This window comes from Lemur catta, chromosome 8 (assembly GCF_020740605.2).
Source record: "Lemur catta isolate mLemCat1 chromosome 8, mLemCat1.pri, whole genome shotgun sequence".
Lineage (NCBI taxonomy): Eukaryota > Metazoa > Chordata > Mammalia > Primates > Lemuridae > Lemur > Lemur catta.
The window spans coordinates 37,808,364-37,834,021 of NC_059135.1; the positions used below are offsets into that span (position 1 = coordinate 37,808,364).

A 25,658-nucleotide genomic window follows, 5' to 3' on the forward strand; every position below is an offset into this window, starting at 1 on the left:
GAAAAAAGGAGGATCTGAGGGCCCTAGAAAGAGGTGCGGGAGAAGAGAGAAGGATCAGAAGGAAAGAGAGAGGACTAGAGGGAGGAGAGCAGAGAGAGAGAGAAAAAAATATCCTGAATCATTGAACAATTGCACACGCAAAAAAGAAAAGTCTTCCTTGTAGAGCGTTCAAAACACTGTAACTGCAATAGTGACCCGGGTCACGGGAGAAAGATGCTCCTCTCCATCCTTGTCCCGGAAAGCTGTAGGTCCCGTTGCTAGCGACCAAAATGCCATTAGGCTAAAGAGTGTGTCTAACTGCGTGGAGAATGCAGCAGGCGGAAGGCGGGTCCCGCTACGCGGTTCGCCCTGTGCCTGCTGGAGCGAAAGAGAGACACGCGCAGAGCCGGCGACTCCCGCCGGGTTAGACCTTCTCGCCTCGCCCAGGTCCCTGGCAGTCAGGCAGAGCCCCTTGTAAGCGCCCGGGGCCACTACCCCGCCACCAGTCGAAGTGAGCCAGCTCTAGCGGACGCCGGCAACCCACCCACTGCTTATGCAGAGGAGCCGTCGTCCCCTTCTCTCCGACCGCTCGTCCCGACCGAATCTGACCTTCCAAACACATCGGACCGCACCTCTCAGGCGGCCACACGATTAGGCTTCAGGCTGCAGATGAGCGTGGGACGGGGTGGGGGATTCAAACCTTCGGCCGCTCGGGCTGGGTCGGCGCTGCTGGGGATGGCCGGGGAGGGGGGAGGAGGAGCGAAGAGAGCCTGCGAGGCGGGCTGAGCCGGCGCGGCAAGCAGCCTCGGGTTGCAGCCTCCTGTGGGAAACGCTGCTGCTCCCAGGCCGTCGCCTCTCATCCTCTCCTTCTCCCTGCTCCTGCCTAGAGAAACGTCCCCGGCGTCTCCGCAGCGACGTTCCCCTGCTGTATCCCCTTACAGCCCAGGAGGCGCGCTCTCGGCCGCCCTCTCCTCCCGCCGGCTTCCCCTCCTCTCCCCTGCCGCCGCCGCTCCTCCGACACCTCCGCCCCCACGATCGCCAGCTCGGAGAGACGCCACCCGGCTGCCACGGGCGCTCGCAGCCCGGGGTCACGCAAAGAAGAGGGGCGCGAGTCTGGCCCCCGCGCTCGGTAGGGGGCGTCCTGGAGCGGAGAGCGAGGCAGTGGCCTATGAGAGTGCGAGCGGAGCCCACCCTGAAGCCCGAGCTTCTCACTCGAGCCACGCCGCCCAGCCCCATTCGGGCCAGCGCAGGGCGAGCTAGCCCATCTGTGGCATCCGCGGCCGCCTCCTCCTTGCACCTCCTCGCCGACCCCTCCCTCCCGGGACCTGCATCCCGCTCCACCAATCAGAGCGCGACTGCCTCTTCCCACGTGACCCCGGGCGGGCTGAGGACCTGCTGCTTCCCAAACGCCAGAGGGATGCGGGCGGCAGAGCGCGAGAGGCGGCTGCTGGGCTGCGGAGCGCCCTGACTCTGCCTCCTCCCTGCCTCCCCGGGCTCCTCTCTTCTGCCCCGTGGACCGCCGTCTCCGCCTGTTCCCCGGCTTCCCAGAGACCCTCCTTATGGCAGCAGCTTCCCGCGCCCCCGGCGCAGCTTCTCAGCGGACGACCCTCTCGCTCCCGGGGCTGAGCCGGGTCCCTGGATGTTGCTGAAAGTCCCGAGATCATGCGCGGGTTTGGCTGCTGCTTCCCAGCCCGGTGCCACTGCCGTCGCCGCCGCCTCTGCTGCCGCGGTCCGCGGGATGCTCAGTAGCCCGCTGCCCGGCCCCCGCGATCCTGTGTTCTTCGGAAGCCGTTTGCTGCTGCAGAGTTGCGCGAACTAGTCATGGTGCTGTGGGAGTCCCCGCGGCAGTGCAGCAGCTGGACACTTTGCGAGGGGTTTTGCTGGCTGCTGCTGCTGCCGGTGATGCTACTCATCGTAGCCCGTCCGGTGAAGCTCGCTGCTTTCCCTACCTCCTTAAGTGACTGCCAAACGCCTACCGGCTGGAACTGCTCTGGTAAGTCCAGAAGCCCCGTTCCCAACCCTTTAGCCCCACAGACCAACACGCGTAGCCAGCGCCAACAAGCCTGCCCTAGCGTGTCCCCCCATCCCCTAGCGCCACCGTCCCAAACCCCTGAGACCATCCACCTCCATCCAGAGAAACGGGAAACTGTTCCAGCTTTGGGGGTGGGGGGGAGGGTGGCTCTGGGATGGGCAGAAAGTGCAGGTGTAGAAATCTTTGCATGCTTGCACTTAAATTGGAGCTGCGAGTATTTTGAGAAATGTTAAACGGAATGGTTTTCTGGATTCACTGAAAAGAGCACGCCAATCCTGGGAGAAACACTAAACAGAATCTTTTTCATCATTAAAGAAAAAAGTCTGGCTAGGATGAGGAAGAAATAACTTTATTAGACAAAACGAACGAGAAAGCAATAAATCAAATGGTGACTGCAGGCGAATCGCTGATTCCTGGCAAAGGTGCCATGAGGGCGCACTGAGCGCTGGTCTCCCATTCAAGACCAGGTCACACAGATTCTAAAGGAGCTGGGTTTCAAGAGAATCTCTCTCTCTCTCTCTCTCTACCCCCCCGCAACTCCCCCCCCCCCGCCGGCTTTCCTAGGCTGCAAAAGAGATGATTTTTGCAGTCCAGATATACCCCTCTCTTGCTTCCTCAAGCTCCTAGGTGGTAGAGGGAAGTTGAGAAAAAGAACACTTTGCAGGTCTCCCAGGTCAGAGTGGGCATAACCAAGGCTGGCAGGCTCTGGTGTAGGCTAGCCCAGGGCGGAACCGACCTTAGTGGGTGCTGACTCCTCCGATTCTGGACAGTCTTCTGTGGAGTGTGGGTCAGGCGCGCTTCTTCCTTGCTGGAGTCTCTTCAGATTCTGAACGCGAGAGCTTGGCAGGTTTCGCTCTGCTGAAGCTTCCTAATTAAATAGGGCCGGAGGATGGGAGTTGCTGCACTCCTCCTAGCTGGCTTCGCATTTCAGTATGACAGCCTGTAGTATACCAGGAGGAATTGTGGTGCAATTTCATTGGCATTTTAAACTCCATTAACATGCCTGGGTATTGTCCCCTAGGTCTGATCTGTTCTACTTTTAGCAACTGTGTATGTAATTTTTTATCTTCTGTAAATATAATTCGGCTGTAGTTAAATGTGGCTCCGAATAAAGCGGTTTTCCGGAATGTATGTGAGCTGAAGTGTATGTAACTTTTAAGAGAAGGGAATGACCAACTGTAACTTACTCAGTGAAAGAATATATAGTTCTTAGTTATTAGTAATGCAAATTTCAAAAGAAAAAGTATTATGCATCTTTTCAGTTTATCATTTTTTAAACACAAGTTGAGATTTGCAGCCCTATTAGATTGGGGTCAATAGATTGTTCTGTTTGGGGCAGTATCTAAATTCGGCATTTTTATAAAACTCAGCATGTTTCATTAGCTTATTCCTGGTTCATCTGTGCATGTATGTTATTTTTGAAAGAATAAATTCACTTTGCCCAATCACTTTTAGGTGCTTTATTATAGGAAGGTTAAACAGCCTGCAGAATTGATTTTTGAAATTGTTTGAAATGTTGATGGCTTTGTACTCCAACATGACTGGTTTGCATCATCCCTAACTATAGGATTGTTTTCACAAATAACTAACTTAAATGTGAAATTGGGATTGGCATACAAGAAATTCATTATTAGCCAGATATCTTAAAGGAATCTGCAGACACTAAAAAGAATGAGCTGGTTTTGGAGGCAGATTGTCAAGAACTTGGTACCCTGTTAACTTAGAGGTGATCAATCTTCATTTGAGCCAGACAGACCATCACGGAAAACACTGTGCCTGTTTATCTTTATTATTGGGGCTTTGTTTCCTCTTTGTCTGGATAAATTCCAAATAAGGGGTTGTTTCAGACCTTGAAGCAAAAGAACAACTAAAGATGGAGAAATGGTAAAATGGCATTCGGAGACCATCACTAGCTCTTTTCAAAAATGTGGAGTTTGGGGTCATAAATATAGTCCACTTAATGAGCAAAAAATAAGGAAGCTAGGAAGCAAGTGCTAAGCCTTCATTCACCACTGTCAGTGTTAACCCAAGCTAAAATAAAATAGCACTATCAAAAAAGGATATTAAAAGAGAATTGACTAGTAAAGAATTGTAAAAAATGGATATTGATCACTTAGCTAGATTTTGAGGTTATCAGTAAAAAGTGACCTTCCAGTACTGCTGTGGTTGTTGGAATTAAAATTTAAGACTATTCTTTTAAAGCATGAAGATAGTGCTTTTTTTGTTAAAACTTATAACATTTTTTAATGACTGGAGTGTTCTCTTTAAATTTGAGGTTATGATGACAGAGAAAATGATCTCTTCCTCTGTGATACCAACACCTGTAAATTTGATGGGGAATGTTTAAGAATTGGAGACACTGTGACTTGCGTCTGTCAGTTCAAGGTAAGAAGTCTTATATTTGCATCTGCTAATTCATCAGTGAGACTACAAAGCAGGGGTCTCCCTTTACAACTGATCACTTGGCAATTTATAGCTATGCAAGCTAAGAGGAAAACTGGCACCAAGCTAAAGGACTGGCAAGAGAGCCAACAGATGTCAAGAAGACATATGCTTTATGGAGAAATGTATATGCCAGAGTTATAAATGACTCTGGAGGTAGAAGTCTTCAAATTGTGCTTGGGAATGTCAAAGGAAAATTATATTTGTTTGACCCTTCTAACATACGGTTTAAAAGTCAACTGACTGGGGATAATGGTCAAAATAGTTAGTGGGTAAGAAGTACAAATTTGATCCAGGCTATCATCTTCTGATCTTATTGTTGTCCTGTGTTTTCATGGTCTTGGCTTTCATTATCCTGGCAATCTGATTAATTTTTAAAATTAACTCCTTATTAATGTTACTTCAAAACTGTGTTGGTTTGGAAATTAAGGAACTTTTTAATATATGCCAACTTTTTCATGAATACCACTTTCAATTAGAAATGAATCTCTCAGGAATCCAAAAGAGCACATACAGCACAAGTCATTTCATAAACATGAGAACAATGCACTTTGTCTTGTGTTAAAAACTTTTTAAAATTAAAAAAGAAAGAAAAAGATTGCACCACTGGTATCATCAATACTGGGTTATTAGTATCCATTTAAGTTAGAAGTCTTAATGTCATTGTTATAGTCTTTATGTAACAAATACTTTCCATCATTTAATTATAAATCTTCTTTTTCTTTCAAAATATTTATATGCACATGTATACCTTCAGACAGCATAGATGTTCTACTAGTAGCCTATATTCACCCTTGAGTGTTTTTTAATTACTTTTTAAAATATACTTGAAATCTGACACAAGACTCAAATAGGAAATACACATATAAACAGAACTATATATGTGATGTTAGGAAAACTTCCCCAAGACTGTAAGAATTACTAAAATAAAGATATAAAACCAATGAAAACATTAAATTCAAATTCATACCTAAATATCTAGTTTAATATGTAATATTTAGAATTGTTGATGAAATTTAAATATTTTATATTGAATTCAACCTTCCAGTGGAGAGAGAGAAACAGTTCACATTTAAATATAGTTTTAGTGGCTTATAGATAAGCTAAAAGCTTCGTAGACATTATTTTCTCCTTTCTAAGAAACACAATAAAACAACTGATATTTGTAAAGTGCACCACCTCCTGGTGGGTAAGTATTGCTGTGACTACACTATAGTCTTTTAGATCATACTATAGTGTTAGAACATCTTCATGCATATTTAATATGCATGTGACACCCCTTCTAAAATCTCCAGCCATACTGAACAAAGTTCTTATGAACATGTAGTTCAATGAACTACGTGCAAGAGATAGAGCATGAGAACTCCCCAATTCATACTTTCCCCAAATGTTAGCTAAAGGGAATAAACAGTTGGATAAATCATCAAAGGCCCACAGGATTTTGTGGGGTTTTTTTCCCTTTCAGTTTGTCTTATTTTCATAACAGTGGGTAGACATAAGAAGTGAACTTATTAACAATATAAAATGAACCAAGAAGAATGTTTCTCAAATGGAAAGCCAAGATTCTAAGATTTCACCAAGAGAAAAAAGTAGATAGAACTGTAAATGGATGAATGCTACTAGAGGAAAATGTACAATTTTCATATTAAGGGAATTGTGTTCTGGTATTGTATACTGGATATGTTATGGAATATTTAGTATGTGTTCAGTTTCCAGGTGCCACAGAAGATTTTGGTAAAACTTTTATCAAAAAAAATGTTTGTGTTTTTATACATTGGTCAGCCAATTACATTTATCATTAATGTCAATAATTGTTAACTAAAATAAATGGAGGGGGCAATGAATGCAAGTTTGAATAAGAAACTAACATGTAAATGTGCTTTTCCTAATGCTTCTAGCATTTAAAATTTACTACTGGATTACTACTGCCATTAGTTTGTGCTTTGCAATAGTTGTCAATCTGGTGAAAGAAAACAAACATCTCCCTAGTGGAAAATGTAGACTTTGCACATACCAAGAATATAAAGTGACTGAATTTAGTTGAAGATCAAAGAAAATGCACAAGTTGTATGAAAAAATCATAAATAGGGTATTTTAGGCTAAGAGTATCTTGACTCTTTTTACAATATTTTCAGATGATTTTGAGTTTTTGGTATCTTTTTTCTTTCTTTTTTTTTTTCTTTTGGCCCCAGTATCAGATAAAAAAGGAGAAATCCTGAAAATATATTTTCCGATTTACTATTCTAAATTTGTGCTTCTACTGCATTTTCAGATACAAGTATGAATTCTCCCCTTCAAAATAGGATACAAACTATAATCTTTCTGCCTGAGAGATAAATTTCACAAGAGAAAGGAGCATGCATATGTATAGCTATAACATTTTCCAACTTGGATTATTATGGGGTCTCTAAAGTAAACATATATTAGTCTTCACTTCTCTTAGACAATTTTAAATAAACTGATTTCTACTTTTGAAACATATTTATTTCTCACAAATCAGTAAGATAATTGTTTTCTCCTCCTTTTAAAGATGAAGAAATTAAGGCCCATAAATACAAGTAACTTACCATTTAATAATGATGGTAGAGTAAGTACCTAGATAATTTGACTTCAAATAAAATTTCTTTGCAAGACATACATACAAATGAAAATATCAGTAACAACCACAAAAGTACTAATTTATTGTATACAACTCTTAATATAAAAATCAATATAATTAATTCTTAGGTGATGATATGAGTTCCAGAAATGGTATACAATCTCATGTATCTTACCTTCCTATCTGTATACCAAATGATAGGCTGGCTAATCCGGTAAATCAATTATGAGAATGAAAATTGAAAAGCAATAGATGAATGAATGGATGGATAAAAGGAAGAAGAAAGGAGGGAGGGAGCGAGAGGGGGGAGAGGGAGAGAGACACACATGTGGTTATTCATAGATAGCACTGGTCATACAATGATCAATTATCTCTTTATAATTTAAAAATATCATGAATTCTTATGTTTTTCAGGTATTATCTAAGTCAAATATTAAATATTTTCATTTAATAAGCCATGCTTTAGCTCTGCAAATGTTCCAGTTACTAGGACTGTATAACAAACTGGCCGGAAATTAATTGTTTAAGACAATGAACGTTTATTTTGTTGATGAATCTGCCATTTGGGCAGGGCTTTACAGAAAGAGCTCATCTCTGCTCTCTTTGGCATTAGCTGAAGTGGGTGAGGGAACTCAAAGATTTGGTGCTATACTCATCTCAGAGCTCACTCATATGTCTGGCTGTCAGCTGGTGACCTTGGTTCTTCTCCATATTGATCTCTTTGTATAGGCTAGTCTGGGCTTCCTCATAGCACAATGGCTGAGTTTCAAGGGCAAGCATCCAGAGAGAGAGAAAGAGCCAGGTAGAAGCTGTATCCTTCAATAACCTAGTCTGAGAAGTCACACAGAGTAACTTCTGCCATAGTCACAGGCCTGTCCACTCTTAAAATAAATTTTTTACATTTAAGAAAATGTAGTCACAGAGAAGTAAAAATTACTTACGGAATGGTCAAAGGATTGGAACATATGCAGGTTTTTTTATCTTTTTCTTTTTTGGAAGAGAAATACTATATCCCAAGCCATTCTTCCTAAGTCTTGACAACTGGGAATATAACAGAATTGACTTAACATCTGTTGAGCACCTTCTACATGCCAGACTCTGTGGAAGGTGCCGACAATATATAAAATATAAATCCTACATAGCTTCTAGATGCTGAAATCTCAGCTAAAAAATGTTTATTAACCCAACAAGCAATAAATCACATGAAAGACTTCTCACATAATTGTTATTCATTTGTTGCAAAAATGAGTTCCATATAGCGTGTCAAGTTATTGAATTCATTAGCATGGCGTGTAGCTAATTTCTTAAGCAATGTGGAAACTTTGGAACAAAATCATTTATTGGAAAACACATATTTGGAAAATAAACTTAAGATTTTTAAAACATCTTAGGAAAAACGGAATCACTTTTTCCCCTGAGAGAAAGTTTGTACAACACAAACATTTATGGACCTAACCTTCTGGACTTGAGTCTTGTTTTTAATCTTGGCAGTCAACTATGTGGACTTTAGCAAGTCACTGGGCAGTATCAATATTACCAATAAAAACTATTCCCAATAATTTGACATGTGTTATTACAGTAGTTAGCCTATTTTTATGCTAAGGGTTATCCTGTTTTCCTTTGTTTTCTAATTCTAGAGATGCCATGTTTTGATGCTGATGTTAGATGATAACTCTGCTAGTGAAAATATGTCATAAAAGGCAAATAATTTACATTTCTTTTTATAAGTGAGTATTCCAAAGTATTTCATGTTTTAAAAACATGACTTCTGATTTTCCAAATGTCCCAGGTAACCATTTCAAATAGGGAAACTAAGCTATAAACATATTAAATATTTAATTGTAGAGTAATATACACAAGTTTTTATCCCAAGGCAGTGAGAGGAATAGGAGAATTTAGGACTATTCTCCCACACATGAGCTCTAATGATTTAGACCATGCTTCCTCCTTGTGTTATTCATATTAATGAGAACAAGTCTTGGTACTAGGGGCCAAAAACATCATGCTGATAATCTACAGTTAAGCTCTTTCAGCTCTGTAGAAATCTCCCTTTTGGCTTGTGCATGGAACCTGGCAGCTCTGTTTTTAGCACTGTTCGAATTTGGCTTACTGTGTCCCTCAGAAGCAGCATATGAGCACTTTATCAGTTTATTCGATATTTTAAGATGCATATCAGCATTGTGTACTAGCACTTGACAGAGATAATAAATACTTCCTACTCCCCACTCCCAGTCTGCTGATCTACATTTGAGTAATCTGCAGATGTAGATGATAAACATACATAAATTGTAAGGGCTGGAAAGAAGAAAATGTGGACCCAAATAATCTAAACATAAAATATTGTAACCAGAGTTGGAGATAGAGATTAAAAGGGAACCAGAGGTAAGAATGCTAGGACTTAAGCATAATATGTTAACTGGTCCAACTGTAGACACTAATTATGACTCTCTTCTGTCTACTGAAAGGGTCAGAAAATCTATTAACTATAATGTTATCTGCTGTTTCCTTCTTTCTAGTCTTTCTTCCATGTGCTTAGATACCATTGTAGTGTTATTGGGTCCCCATATATCCTACCTACATTCTCCTGTCCCAGGTCCTGAACACAGTAACTTTATCAAGCTCCTACGTTCACTTGGCTTCCTGGTCATGGTTCTGACATGTCTCTTCAGTACTGCTCACTGGAAAATTCAGCTCTTTACTGGCATTTTGCTATTGCCTTCTTTCTTTAGTAGTAGCAGTGATGCTCAGTCCTGTAGTAGGCCAATTTTCAGATGCAAGCTAAAAACAATATTTGGAAAGTTCATGAAGACAGCCCTTCCACAGTTATCACCTGATCAGAAGTGAATTGCCTATTGAATTAAAAATTAGGGAGTGAAAAGTTCTAATCAAATCAGTTTTTAAAATATAATCACATAAATAGACTGAGTCTGGAAGCCAATAGTGTAACTGTGGAAAGGAATTATTATGTAGAGGGCTCATAGAATGCCTAGGTTATAAATTATAGAAATTAAGGTAAAGAAAATTTTTAAAACATGTACTAAATCATCCTGTTAGCAATTATGGTCATCATAATATGAGTGTCATACAATTTGGATTTACTGGTTGGAGAACAGTGTGTAACAATTAGCAAGACATTATATTAAGTTTTTCAATAACTTATTTTTATAAATAAGACATAAAATAATACTCATATCAAAGAACACTGATTTATACAATTTATTAATTTTTTAGGATGATTAAGCTATTATTTTATAAAGGCACAGAGCAAGAGTTAAATAGCTGATTAGGAATAAGGAAGTACAAATATTATAAGGAAATAGCATAAAAAAACCCTCAGGTTTTTTTGACATATTGAGAGCTTACCTTTTTTCTTTTGTATAAATCCTTGAGTTGAAGTTTACTTATGATAGTTTTAGGTTTATCGTATATAGTTAAACTTTCCCAGTCATCCCACTAGATCCCTGGTTTATTTTGTATGTGTTATGAATTTACATCACATAAAAAATCCAAATATTTTAATTAACAGAAGAACATAGAAAGGTATTTTCACATGTATCTATACATATGATTTTACTTCTGGCATAGGTGAGCATTTATAAATAATCATCTTGATCATTATATTCATTATAATTAAACAATAAAGTGCATCAGTAGTAGTAATCATGAGATAATCACATCCCTGGTGTAATTAGCAGGTATAAGACAAAGCCATGTATTTCTAATGCCTTAGAGTGTGATTATATTATGATGACTATACCCCATAGGTTGCCTAATTTCCATTGTGAAATGTGTACTTTTTTTGTAATGAGGTTGTTTTAAGAATGAACTTTGCTCTTTATGAAATATCTATTAATAGTCATATTTTGGAATACTCAGTAAAGTTTACATATATTTCAGTAGTTGTTGAATTTTTTCCCTGTGTCCCATAGTCTTGTTTCTCCCTAAACTGTATCTATATCAATATCCAATAATCTAAAGATATGTAATAATTAGTAAACAATATCTTATCTGAATATTTAGAAATTTGTAATGATTAAAATTCAATAGAGAAAAGGCAACCAAGGAGTAACTGGATTCTTTGGTATTTCAGCAATAGACTATATATGCTCAAAACACAGTTAGACATTAACTATTTTTGAATAGCTGGAACATTATTATGTGTTTTGATTTTTTTCCATCAAGTCAAATGTGCCATATATCAGAAAAATAATATTAAATAGGATTGATACATTTGTTGCTATGTCTCTTTTGTGCTACCTGTCTATTCGCTTTGTTGGAATTGCCTGATCAATTTAGATGCCTGTTTCTTTTTTCCCCTATCTAAATCAAATGACTGGTTGGCTGACTTCAAATTGCCTTTGTATATCTTTGAGTGATGCCCTTACAAAGTCAAACACTTATGGGATATAATGAGGATGACTGTAAATGCAGACAAGTGGTTTCTTTTGTAAGTGTTCTGTTCGCACGTCAGAGGGATGCAGACTCCAGTACTAACCGTAAGCATACATCTGTGTGTTTCCCAGTGCAACAATGACTACGTGCCTGTGTGTGGCTCCAATGGTGAGAGCTACCAGAATGAGTGTTACCTGCGGCAGGCTGCCTGCAAACAACAGAGTGAAATACTTGTGGTGTCAGAAGGATCATGTGCCACAGGTATGTGTGTGATTGATGCTCTTTGGAACCTTCTGTATGGATTCTGAGTTCAGAATCCATATTTTGCATTTCCTGTTATGTTATCTCCCAATAAATAATTCAGAGTATATATTGACGAAACAAACCTCTAATTCTTTTGTATAAGGCATACATTATTCTTATTCTTTATATTTTTATATTTCAAGTCACTTTTGGAAGAAAGAGGAAATTTACAATAAGGACACTAGTAGATTTAAATACGTATGTATCTAATGAAGTGCAGCTAGTTGAATAAAAGTCAAACATAATTAGAAATCTAGATTGACCGCCCAGGTGCCAAATAAATAGAAACCTGTCTATGCATGGATAAAGTTTGTTTGTTTGTTTGTTTGTTTTGAACAATAGCATTATCTGCTGGAAGGCAGTTTTGCTGGTTTGGGTTCTAAAGTTAAGATCTTAGCAGCTCTAGGCAATGCTCTTATTACCATTTAGTAGATGATACTGAAGAAGGCATTGGTGATGGAAATAATTTCTATTGACATCTCTCTTTTCTGACACAGTTAACCTGGGATTCTACAAAGCATTTTAGTTATATTGTACCAAGAATGCTATAAAGAAAGTGAGAAGGAAGAGTGGCTTCATATGCTCTTTTGCTTTTCATGTTTCCCTTTTGTGTACAGTGGTTTTTAGAGCTTAACAGCATTACAGGCAGAAAAAAAAAAAACACAAGAGGAAATATATCCTAGCTTGAGTTTTCAGGTTAGGCTCAAGATATCAAACATAAGAATCTTTAGTGTTCATCGATAGTTGTACTTAATGGCAAAGTAGCATTTTTCTGTAAAGTCATAATTTATGAGAATTTGGATGATATAAGCAGGAAAGATAATAATAATATCAAATATAAACTTCCTCTAAAAATGGAAATAGAGAATAGTGTCATGAAAAATCTATTTTATTCAAAAGTCCCTTTTCAATAACAGGTATTTCTATTCCAGAATATTACATTAAAAGTTATGTGTTCAGTTGTTGGGGCAGGGTGGAAAATGAGCAAAGAGAAAAGTCTCATATTCTTTAAAAGATTATATGAAGCCTATTGATTGTTAGTAATTAATAATATTCCAAGTGATACTGGTGACTAACAAAGTTTCTCAGAATTAGCAGGAGAGAATGGTATCATCTCTCATGAGCAATGATATTTGTTTGGGTCTTGGTTTTTGAGTAGTCTTTTCTCCTAAATGATTCTTTGCCTGAGATATGAATATCCTTCCTGGAAGGGTGATCAGAAGGCCAGCTGGACCAGTGCTCCACTTGCTGCTTACTTGCTAGAGCAAACAGATCATTGCTGCTTGATCTGTGAGTGAGAAGTAATGAATAAAAGTGACAGCAACATGTGAAAGGCATTGGGCAGACTTCCTCAGTAGGGAAGGAGGAGGAGCAGCATGCTACTCTCATAGTAAGGTTGAGGGAACTAGGAAGAAAGGCAAGGAACAAACTAATTATGAAAAATCAATCATCCGCACGCCTGTAATCCTAGCTCTGGGAGGCCGAGGCGGGTGGATCGCTCGAGGTCAGGAGTTCGAGACCAGCCTGAGCAAGAGTGAGACCCCGTCTCTACCAAAAATAGAAAGAAATTATCTGGCCAACTAAAAATATATATACAAGAAAATTAGCCGGGCATGGTGGCTCATGCCTGTAGTCCCAGCTACTCGGGAGGCTGAGGCAGTAGGATTGCTTAAGCCCAGGAGTCTGAGGTTGCTGTGAGCTAGGCTGATGCCACGGCACTCACTCTAGCCTGGGCAACAAAGTGAGACTCTGTCTCAAAAAAAAAAAAAAAAAAAAAATCAATCATCCGTACCTGAAAGTGAAAAATGGCACAAATTCAATACAAAAAAAAAAATGGTTTCCCAAAAACTAGGAAGGATGCAGGCAAATACTACAGAGTATTAAGGAAAAGATTTGCTTATTCAAAATCATAGAGGATATCTGTCCTTCTCTGACAATAGCCAAATGAGGATCAGCAGGCAATAGTCATAAATAACAGACCAGAAGTTACAATTATGGCTAAGAATGTTTGATAGCAAAATCTCTTTTTCTTACTTGCCAACCTCCACGTTCTCGTCAGCACATATAATCACATTCTCCTGATTCATTCAAATCTTTCCATTCTAGTCCCTGGCGTGCTGGTTATACTATGAAAATAAATACTTAGCCAAGTAGAAAATTTAATCACCATCGAGCAACCCATCCTTAGCTCATTCACATACTTAGATTTCTACAGGATTTAATTAGTAAGCCAGTCTCTCTGAATGCATCTTCCATTGACTTATAAATCTAAAAGGTTTTTGATCTGAATAATGATGAAGGAACAAAGTAATTTTGATTAACCAGGTCTGACTCTAAATAAATTGGGGTTCAGACTTTGGCTCTAAAAGGGATTCTCATGCTACTTTTTGTAGATTTTCCATTTTTTAAATGCTACTTGACATGGAGTGGAAGTTGCAGTTGTGAGGTCTGGGAATAAAAGGCAGTAGAAGATATAACTTTATAGTCAATATATGTCATTGAACTTACAAATATTTTTTTTTAATCCAGAAAATGGTTTTGTATTGGGCAGTCTGTTCAGTGGTCTTACTATCACTTTAACTTTTTGCCTTGTAAGAAATGCATTGACTAGGAGCCCAGAATCAGGTTCAACAGCATGACTTCTTTTCTTAGATGATTCTGTCTCACTAAGAAGACTTTAGTGGGCTACTTATCTCTAGTTTGCCAAGATGATGCACCTTATAATAGAGAAAACATTAAAGCTTCCCATCACTATTTCATAATGATGCCATGGGCTTAAGTGACCATTTTTCCAATCTATTTCTCCTTTCTTCCCTAGCTATTTAATTTGGGTCAAATCAAACACTAATTGTCTTAAGGACTATGCCCTTTGAATTTTTAGAAACATATATGGGAAATACAATCCAAAATACTACTGCCATTTTTTTCTGGTTTTCCCCAGCCATATGTATTTAATAGAAAACTATGGAAGAATAGGCAAGATGTTTACTCTAAATTTTAATTATCATATTCCAGACAATGCTTATACATTTAAAGTATGCTATTGTGCAGTAAGCCTCAAAATAGCTCAGTGAGACAGACATTACTATATCCATTGAATAGAGAAGGAATAAATGTAGGAAGCTTGAATAACATTCCTTGTGTCATTCAGTGAGTAAGGTTTGGAGCTTGGAACCCATAAGCCTTTATGCATTTCCGCTTATATGCATGTAAGTATAGAATGATGAATAACACATTGTCCTTGACTTAAAGAAGTTTATGGTCTTAGGAAATAAAAAAGAAACTACATACATTCAAACTAAAATATAGGTAGAATGTGCTATTATTATAGTAGTACAACCTGTTATTTAGTTCCTGATAATTATAAGTAATACTGAATTAAGCTTTCAAATTAATTCAAATAAAGTCAATTAAAATTTTATCTGTGAAAGTACACAAAAAGAAACTTGACAAACATTGAGCATTCAAGCACTGTTCTGTCCAAAAGAGATGGTACTGTGACTTATTATCAGTTCACTTGGCAGAAATATTCTATTATTATGGATTGAATGCATCAGCCTTTCTTGATCTGTTATTGTTAAATTGTCAAATCATATTATTAAAATCCTTGTTTGATTCCACATTTACTAAAAATAATTTTTGTTATAAATTGTTTTACCAATTAACTTGCCTTTAAATAAAGGATATGCTGACCCAAAGATATATATGCCCAGTCACATTATTAGTTAATTAATGACTTGACATTCTAATATAATACAGTGTTAGACCTTATGAATTTAGTTAATGTGAGTCTCCACCGAGACTGACAATTCAAACTACTGCTCCTTCATGGCAGTGCTAATACCATACCATGACAAAATGGAGGACTGCTGAGGGGATTTCATTCATTCTTCCATTATGTGTCAGCCTTCTGTGGCTTTGCATGCACCATGCTTCTTTTTATGTGGCGCTTGTCAATAAAGTGTTAAGGAGGCAAGCACATAGAAGTAATATTTTATTTTAATTGGCCTCACAAATCAAACATAAATCCAGAAAAGTGGCATTTGATATAGGTCTTGAACCCTGTTTGAGATTTCAATATGGGATGAGAGCACATCAGACAGGGAATACCAATATTAACCATATTTCCCTATATTAACATTAAAAAATACATAACCAAGTATAGTTAGAATGAAAAGAAGTGTGGGGAGGCAGAGGGAAGATGATGTCTACATTTAAGAGGTAGAAGCTGATGGAAATTCAATGGTCTTGACTTCAATAAGAAAATTGGGTGTTTCTGGGAACTGAGTTCTCTGAAATAGAAAACTTTGACTGGTTGTAATTATGTGGGAGAAAGGAGAGAGAAGAAGTGGAGAAAGAGAAATTTAGAAGGGAGAGTATTATTTTTTCCACCAACATCACTTAGTGTATATCCAATTTTAAGCACAAAGGCAAAAACTAAGCTCACTTTTCTAATAATTTCAAAAACAAAGGATTATTTAGTCACAGATAGAATCATTCACAGTTGTGGCATTTGTAAAACATATTAGCAATGATATAAAAAGATGTTTATTTTTAAACTGTTTTTCTCTTTGTTCATAAGCAATTTGCAATAATATAGGCCTTAATTATGAGTTTATTTGCTGCATATATGAGACTGTTTAATTTCTAAAAGTTACTGATTGTTATTAGCATCTCCTTTCCAATATATTTTTTGAAAGGCACAAAATCTAGCCTGATAAAATTAAGATATGAAGATTTTGCCTAGTCAAGATTAGGAAATTTTCTAAAGTTGAATAATACTTTTTCACAAAGTTTTAGAATAAAAATGTTAGAGAATTTATTTTATAAGTTATGCAGATAGAACTCAAATTAAATTCATGTGAATATATACTATCAAATATAGTAATTTTTTCAAGCAATGATATTCCAGTCTTAAATCAAGAAAGTAAACTTGAACTTTACAAAATTATAAATATTTCTGAATATGTTTTTCAAACAAATATAAATTGCTTTTTTCCCCCTCCACAGATGCAGGATCAGGATCTGGAGATGGAGGTAGGAGTTGCTTTTTTTATGCATTGGAAGACTTATTGGTGGATATTGTAGAAATTTACTTATATATTTTCCATTAAAGATATCTAAGACAAATTCAAATTTTGCATTTTAGGGAAGGGGAAAATATAAAAACTATCACTGTCCTTCTTAAGTAAATGTATATACCATGCAAATTATTTAGCATACTTATGAATCATACTCTATCTTCATTTAATCTTCTTTGCTTATTTATTTGTTTGTGTGTGAGTTATCTTTGAGATGGGTATGCATAATGTCAAAACTTTCTAAGGGAATCTTCTAAGTATGTTTGGCAGGACAGAAAGAATTCATGAGAAAATCATTTAAATATTGGGTTTTTAAAATATATAATACTGCTCTTAATTACTAGGTACTAATATTAACACATAGCTAAGTATCATGGAGACAAGGTCTTAATTATCAAATTTATAATTTGAAACTAAAGGAGCTTTAGTTCATAAAAGTAAAAATGATGTAACTTAAGCCAATGAAAATAAGATACTATTGTTGCTTCCTTGATTAAATTAATTTGTAGTTATTTTTACTAATGTGGGATATATGTTTTCATCATTTAGTTTTGATTAAGGAAGTTCATAAGATAAGAGAGATGCAGAAACTTTAAAAATTTGATCTAATGTACTTACTATCAAATAAAGATGGTATTTAAAGATTTAACTTTCATGTAAATGTCCCAAATGTTTTTCCAAATTAAATCCAAACAGAATTCTACTTTTATAAATACAAAGTCAAAATAGCTAGAAATTTTCAAATGTTCCCAACATAAAGCAATGATAAATGTTTCAGGTGAATCATATCCCAGTTACCCTGATTTGATCATTATATGTTATATGCTTGTATCAAAATATAACATGTACTCCATAAATATGTACAATTATTATATCTCAATAAACAATTAAAAAAACAGATATAATTTCAAGGTTAATAAAAAAAGAATAAAAACATAAACATTCTCTCAAGGCCTTGCTTAGGTTGTGTAAAATAATTAAGTATATGATTCAAAGTTAATTTTAGTTTTTAAATTTAGAATTTGATGAAAGATAAATAAAAGAATGTCTTGGGTTCAGGAAGGCAGATCTTTAATGCATCCTTTATCTAGTTCAGGATACACTTGAAAGATTTATCAAGTTGTCTTATGTAATGAAAGGCTTAACTAGTTCAAATAAGCAATACCCAGAGAACATAATTAGAGCAGCATATTGGAGCACAATTTTTTTTTTCATAAAGACTAAAACTGAACAGGAGTCAAGACTCAAGCATAAAATGTATTTCAGCATCACATAATGTTGGACAGTCCTTTGATGTTGGGACAGTCTTTACTTCTAAGAAATTAAGGTTTTTTTTTTTTCCTTCTAGCTGATTAATACAGTTTTCCCAAGAATGCTTCCCTAGAGGTTTTGAATAGAAGAGCTTAGAAGAACAAATTAAATCTTAAAAAAAAAAGAAAAGGAGAGGGAAAAAGGAAGTTCCTTGAGTAGATGGAATACTGGAATATTAAGAGATCAATCAATTTTTAAAATGTTGCTTTTGTAGGGAAGTAGTTTCTATGCAAAATTCTATATGTTTTCCAGCTGGTTAGTTTTATATGTAGACTTCCTAATTTGGCAGACATTGTGCTGAGATTGAACTGTTCCACTGTTTACCCAACCAGTCTCGTTAATTTTCTAGCATCTTTAAAAGCAAAACAAAGCAAAACAAACCAGTCCACAGAACACAGAATATCTTTAATTTCTCTTTCTGTTAAAGCGTTACCATATAATTTTTTCTACTTGAGTCTCCTATCATACCATATATCATTTCTTTATTGTTTTTTAATAATAGACTTGGGTTCTGTTTCAGATACTAGTTCCCAGTTTTCACTCGTTATTAGCACATGCAAGTGAAAATAAAGTTGAACTCATCCTTCCTTTTATATTGCATTTATATTGAAATCTTTGGTTCATTATGTTATTTTGTGATATAAATAAGCCTGATTTTTTAAGGAAATAATTTTAATCTCATAAGTGACAATTATAATTATTTCATACCATATGAGGAATACATCAGTTGAAACCCACTTTCTTTTCTATAGTTTCTCTTTTTCATTGTTTACTCTTCCTTTCAATTAAAAATGCCTTTCATAGTAACTTTCAGGGAAAAAAAAACTTCTTAAGAAATATTTGCTTTAGTAAAAAAAAACATATAACCCAATTAATTCTGAGTTTATTCTTTTAAATAATTGCTGTTCTGAAAATTGTGGTAATAAGTATTTACTACTAGTTTCATAAACTTTTAAAAAAATTAGGTACTAAACAGTTCTTTTTTGACTGAATTGCTTTTCTTGTAGTCTACATGTTACTTTGCTCTGAAATACAAGTTTGTATTTTCTTTAAATCTTTTGCTCTATTACCAGATGCCAAAAATGCTTAATAATGAAAACTTGAAAACCTAGCTTAGAGTGACATGGACAAATTCAATTCATGTATACATTGGGTTATACATGAGATGTATTTGACTTGCTACCTCTACTGTGCGGTATTTTGATACAGTTCACATTACCAAGGGGTCCAGGATCCGTTTCCTTTGAATTAACCAAAAGTGATTGAATAACCTGTGATTGTTTGGCTAATTCAACAGTTGCAACTAGTGATTGTTTTAACTGATCTCTGTAGAATATATTCTCCAAAATGTGTATTTAGTTAATAATTGGGCCATCTTTGCAAGCACTTTGATTAATGGTTATTTTTCTAATTTCTTATTTCAACAAAAGTTAATATCAGTCCTAAGTGGAATGCATTGATCTGAATAGCGAAATAAACAGATTTATGGTAAAACATTTATGATATGTGACTATTATCATAAATGATATCATTAAACCTGCACATCTAAAATCATTTAAAAAAAATTAATCAATTATTACTTTTTAAGATTGTCCTGTATTTTTAAAAGAATAATATTATATTAACAATGAAGACTAAACCTAATTATTTTAAAAATAATTTAAGGTTGCACAAGGGTATATCTGTCATTTACTGCATTTCGGGGAACATTTTTATAATTTAAAAGGGATATGAAAGCCTCATAAAATTTATGTTAACTTGTTAGTGTACGTTTTATAGAGTGTTTAAAAATCTTTAACTCTTGATGTGTTTAATCAGATGAAACAATTAAAAGGGTTAAGTTTATTTAGGTGAAACATGTTTACTGTGTCTCTGATATGATCCACAAGTGTGCATTCATTCATAAAGGTAATTTGTAGAGTAGTAAGAAACACTTCATACAATCTTAAAGATTGGTTTTTCCCATTTCAGTGACTGTATCCTCATATTTAAGTGTTCCAAAACTCACTAATACCCAAAATAATTTTGCATTATTAGTTTTGAACATAAGACCTGCTGTTTATAGAACTGTTTTCAAACAAAAATATTTGGTTGGAATGGCATCTACATCAAATAACCTTTTTGGATAGACTCTTAAAAAATTCAGGATAACCTGTAATTAACTGGGAAGTGTGCTATAGGAAGGTAATATGTGGACCAAATTCCAAACAATTTGAGAAAGTGATTGAAAAAAAAGAATTGGTGTTTCAAGTACTTATATATATGGAAGTTTAACGTTGTAAATAAGAAAACGGGTGTGTGTAGGAGGAATAATAACCTCTTATCCACCCACAGACTTCCTTAAGCAACAAATACTGCAGGAAAAAGAAGTATTAAAGGAGCCTCCTCTCAAAATCCAGAAGTGTGTGGGTGGCTAACGAATAACTTTTAACCCCTGCTTTTCTCTCAACATCTTTCAGTCATATTATAAAGACAAGACTAAGAATATTTTCCATTACTGTCGTTTAAAAGTATTTCTAGGTTGCTTAGATTTTTGCTAGATTCCAAAATACAAAAAAAAGTCCAGTAAAATGAAAACTGTATTTTAACTATCAAAATAATTGTAAATCTATTATACCTGTACATGTGGCAGAATCCACAATTAAATTTTTATAACATCTTATGGGAAGTTATATGATAATGTTTATAAAAATAAAATGTATCTAAGATATACAAAATGAATACAATGGGCATATTTTTATTTCATGAGGTAAAAGGAAGCACTGAGCCTATTTATACAACTTATGTAATTGTATATAGTTTTAAGAGAATTCTTTAATAGATTAATATCAGTTACATACAGCAACAAGTCAAATTAAACTAATGTCTATCATTTGTATAAAGAAACCCTGATTTTTATATGAATTACTAGGTAATTGTTATTATGATAGCTTTGTTGTAGGAAACCGGTTGACACATTGTTTTTATTTAATGAAAAATTTCTAGTGCAAATTATTTTTATATAATATTAGGACGTCCATAATTAAGACATTGACTTCATATGCATCTTAGATACAACAAAAAAGGTTCAATTGCAAAAAATTGTAGATCTTACGTTGCTATTTCGGACTATGTTGCTAAAAACTGGCAAAGTATATGGTAAGAACTTTGAATCATGAAAATAATTTTTATAAAAATCCTTGTCTTTCCAAGTAGATTAGTTAAAATTGAGGAATTCGGTTGATTTAAACAAGCCTAATATAACCTGGGGACTGTGGCAAGATTTCTGGAGCTGTAAAGATGAGTATGACACAGTTTCTTTCACTCAAGGAGAGATTTTATATGTAAATATTTTTCTCAGCACACAATGGGAAAAATATGATTTTGATTATGAAAAGAAAAATAATCCCCTGCAGAAATAAAATGTTAAATATACTGTAAATAACAAGGAACTGAATATTTATGTCATAAAATATTTTTATGTGAGGCTAAGTAATTTTTTCTTCCATGTTGCTGTACTCTTTCCCTCTCCTGACCAACATTTGTACCTTCTCCCCTTCATTGTCACAGTCGAATTCTGGCAAACACAGTATACCTCACCATGTTTTTTTCTCCATTGGGTTCACGTTACAGCCAAAGTCTGACAGGGGTCAATTGTAAGCAGCTTCAGCTGAAATACTGATTTAATAAAGAAATTCTACCAAGCATGCAAGGTCTGAAATTCTTCCAAGGCAGTACATATGGAGAGAAAGCAGAAACTATCCTCTCTTGTGCTCTCCCACACCTAAGAGCTGCCGTTCTGTCTGGAGATGAGCTTATAGCCATCTGAACCTCAATTGAAATCTTATCTCAGCTTTTCATAGGTTGGAATCCATCTTTCTTTCTCTTTACCTCAGAAAAAACATGGAGTAATGAAATAGAAGGAGAATGAATGAGGAACACATAATGGATAACAAAATTGGAGAAATATAAAAAGCAAAGAAGGTGGGAAATAAAGTGAGAATGATGGAAAAGGAAAAGGGAGGAGAAAGGGACCTTTGTTATCTGCATGGCTGTGGTCTATTTTCACACATGAATATCATTTTATAAATAAAAATAACTTTTTTCTTCCAGTAGAGCAGTAATAGTTTTCTGAATTTCTAGAGATTGCTTGGGAATGTGAAATAGATGCTACAAACTTTTGTCTGAATCATCCATATGGATTTTTTAAAACTATATATAGAAAAAGAAAGTTAATCATTATGTGTAGTGTGATAGAAATGGCTTTGGATTATGAATCAGGAGATTCACATTCTAGATTTTTAATTGACCTGAAGGATGCTTATTTGATTTTTAACTCTCAATCTCCTTGGAGAGTCATTTATTTTATCAGTAAAACAGAATAATATCTATTTATAGGAAAGATGATTATAATAAAGTGATGCAAAGAACTTTGAACTCCAAAAAATTGACAATGAAATTAAAAGAATTCATGTTACCTTTGCTCTTCATTCTCATATACTCTAAGAATATGATTTCTCTGAAGAGTTTAATTAGAATTTTGAATCTTTTAATTAGTGATTTTAAGTCCATGATTTAAAGTGTTGATGCTGAGATAGCAATAATTCTGTGAAATACTGGAAATACAGTTTCCAGTATTTAGAAAAGACAGCTAGCTCTGCACCTTGAAAGGAATGAAATCACTATGTTGATATGCATAATGGAAGATAAATGCATCCAGAGGAACTGCAGTTACACAAGATAGATAAGAAACAAGGAATAATGTTAAACATTTCTAAACAGTAAATATTCTTAAAAGTATAGTGGAGGGCATATTGCCTCCATAGAAAACCAACAAAGAAGAAATGGGAGGGAATCATACTGTGGGAGATTCAGTATACTTACAAAGAAGAATTTTCTTTTCTTTTTTTTTTTTTTTGAGACAGAGTCTCACTTTGTTCCCCGGGCTAGAGTGAGTGGGCTAGAGTGAGTGCCGTGGCGTCAGCCTAGCTCACAGCAACCTCAAACTCCTGGGCTTAAGCGATCCTACTGCCTCAGCCTCCCAGGTAGCTGGGACTACAGGCATGCGCCACCATGCCCGGCTAATTTTTTCTATATATATTTTAGTTGGCCAGATAATTTCTTTCTATTTTTAGTAGAGACGGGGTCTTGCTCTTGCTCAGGCTGGTCTCGAACTCCTGAGCTGAAACGATCCGCCCTCCTCGGCCTCCCAGAGTGCTAGGATTACAGGCGTGAGCCACCGAGCCCGGCCCCCAAAGAAGAATTTTCATTGAGGCTGTAAGCATTGCTAAGTTTTTCTAAGGGGATTTGAGCTTTTTAGAAAGAGAATCTTTTAAAGTCACTGGGAAGATTTTATTACAGTTCTGTTTGATGTCACAATATGAATTTGGTAAATCTGTAAGGATCCCTATGTTTATGTATAATTATTTATAAAATGCTCTGATTTATAAAAAGCACTATTATAACATTAATTTATTTAACCTCAACACCAATGAGCCTTGGATGTGTGAAGGAAGACCAGAAAGGATGAGCATCTTACCCACAATCTGAACAAGAGTGAACATGATAAGTAAGCCAGTCCTTGAACTTCAAGAAGGAAGGACACTAGTCTACAAGTGTTTGCAACAGCTACACCAAACCTCATCTTCTGTGGTTTATATAAATCATTAATCCTACCAACAGTTCTATGAGATTTTATTATCACAGCTCCTTATCTCCTTCCCATTCTCACTTTTATTTCTAAAATCATCTGTTCTAGTCAATGCAGCACTCAAAATCCTGAGGGTTTATGTTGTTGTCTTCTATCTAAGTTAACCACACTCCTCACCCCACGGCACATGATTATTGCCATCTATTCTAGTACTTTTCTCCTTTGTTCCACCATTCATAATCCCATTCATTTCTTTCTATAAATATTCACTCTAAGGTATTTGAGATACCTTAAATTCTTGATGAAATTATATAGTGTGGCTGTGTGGGTACTGTGGGAGGTAGTGGTTAAAAGCTCTAGACTCTAGAGCTCTAGACACTGGATTTGATCCTGGTTCAGCACTTTCTAGCTACGTGGCTCTGGACAGTTACTCAGACTCTCTTTTTTTAGTTCTTCATTTGCAACCATGGCAGGGTTTCCTGGGAAGAACTCTGAAGCTGAGATTTGTGTACATGAAGTTTACTGCTTTCAGGATCATCATCTGTGGAAGGGAAGAAAGTAGGATTGAGGGGGAGAATTTGAACTGGTTTGGTTAAAAAAAAAAAAAAACCACAGCCCAGCTCATATGAATTCTTGAGATGAGATGGCCCCTATGTGTTGTTCTCAATTGGAATAATGTGGCTGGGCCTTTACACCCCAAAGTTGATCACCATTGTTGTGGGCAGGCCCAGGTAGCTCTCTTCAGCTGCAGGCTAGACTTGGTGAGGGACTCAGCTGTGAGCTGTCTGAGTGCAACACTCCCAGTAGCTAGGCAGGGTAAAATGGGCATTGCACTGCGGCATCCACTAAGATCTGTAAAATGTAAAACATCAAACAAAACAGACAAAATTCCAGCCCTTGTAGAGCTTGTTTCTAGGGCAGAGACACAAACACTAAATAAGGAAACGAGGAAACATATAGACTGTCAGATGGTAATGAACGCTATGTAGGAGGGGGAAGTGGGATAAGGGAAGTGAGGGGTTACTAATGTGTTTGGGGTGATCAATAAAAGTTAGGGAAAGATAAGGAGGGAATGAAGGAGCAAGTCTTGCAGATAAGTGATGGAAGAACCTTCCAGGCAGAGGGAATTGCAGATGCAAAAGCTCTGAAGGAAATGCATATCTGAGGTATTCCAAGACCATCAAGGATGTTAGACTGAAAAGAGTGAGAAGATGCTTGGTTGAAGATGTGGAAGGAGAGTAGAAGTGGCCCTCAAGACCCTCCTGCAGGGTTTGACTCTTCCTTAGAGTGAGCAGGGTGCTGTTGGGAGGGTCTGGAGCAGTGAAATGTTGTGATCCACTCTCGCTGCTGTGTTGAGAATGCGCTGTGTTGAAGTAAGGGACAAAGTGGGGAGACTTCTGCAATTACAAGACAAAATTTTGTCATTGACTTTGGGGAGTTTATAGTATATTCTCTCAAGTATCCCTTGTCTCTGTCTTAGACATATATCACTCTGCTACTCATCTAAGGGATGTTGAGTGTGGTCTTTTATTGAATAGATATCCTAGGTTTTACTGTAGTCAAATCCATTTTTATTTCTCTTAATGTGTTTTTGTATTGGGGGTTTTATTTGAGATAGCCTTCTCTTGTTTTGAAATTTTTCAGCAAGCAGAAAATTTCACTTGATTCCAGATAGTATTTAATGCATAGGGATGTCTGTGCATGCTGCAGTGCATGCCAAATTGCATTGAATTTGTTTCAAATTTAGATTTGAAAATATAGCTTTTCTTTTATTGTACTAAATGTACAATACATATTGTAGCATATGATTTTCAATGTGTACTTAACAAAGAGCAATTTCATTTTCTCTGGTAAATTACACACTTGTTATAGCTTTGGGATTTAAAAAAA

General features: G+C 36.4%; 1 protein-coding gene across 2 annotated transcripts in view; it reads left to right on the top strand.

Annotated features, from left to right (window-relative positions):
- The first annotated feature begins 939 nt into the window (after positions 1 to 939).
- Positions 940 to 25,658, top strand: part of TMEFF2 (transmembrane protein with EGF like and two follistatin like domains 2) — a 246,365-nt gene continuing 221,646 nt past the window's right edge. For both annotated transcript variants that reach the window (XM_045560116.1, XM_045560115.1), the window contains exons 1-4: positions 940 to 1,972; positions 4,287 to 4,396; positions 11,576 to 11,705; positions 16,758 to 16,784. In XM_045560116.1, the coding sequence (XP_045416072.1) occupies positions 1,801 to 1,972; positions 4,287 to 4,396; positions 11,576 to 11,705; positions 16,758 to 16,784 (439 nt within the window). In that variant the 5' untranslated portion in view covers positions 940 to 1,800. The remainder of the gene's footprint in view (positions 1,973 to 4,286; positions 4,397 to 11,575; positions 11,706 to 16,757; positions 16,785 to 25,658) is intronic.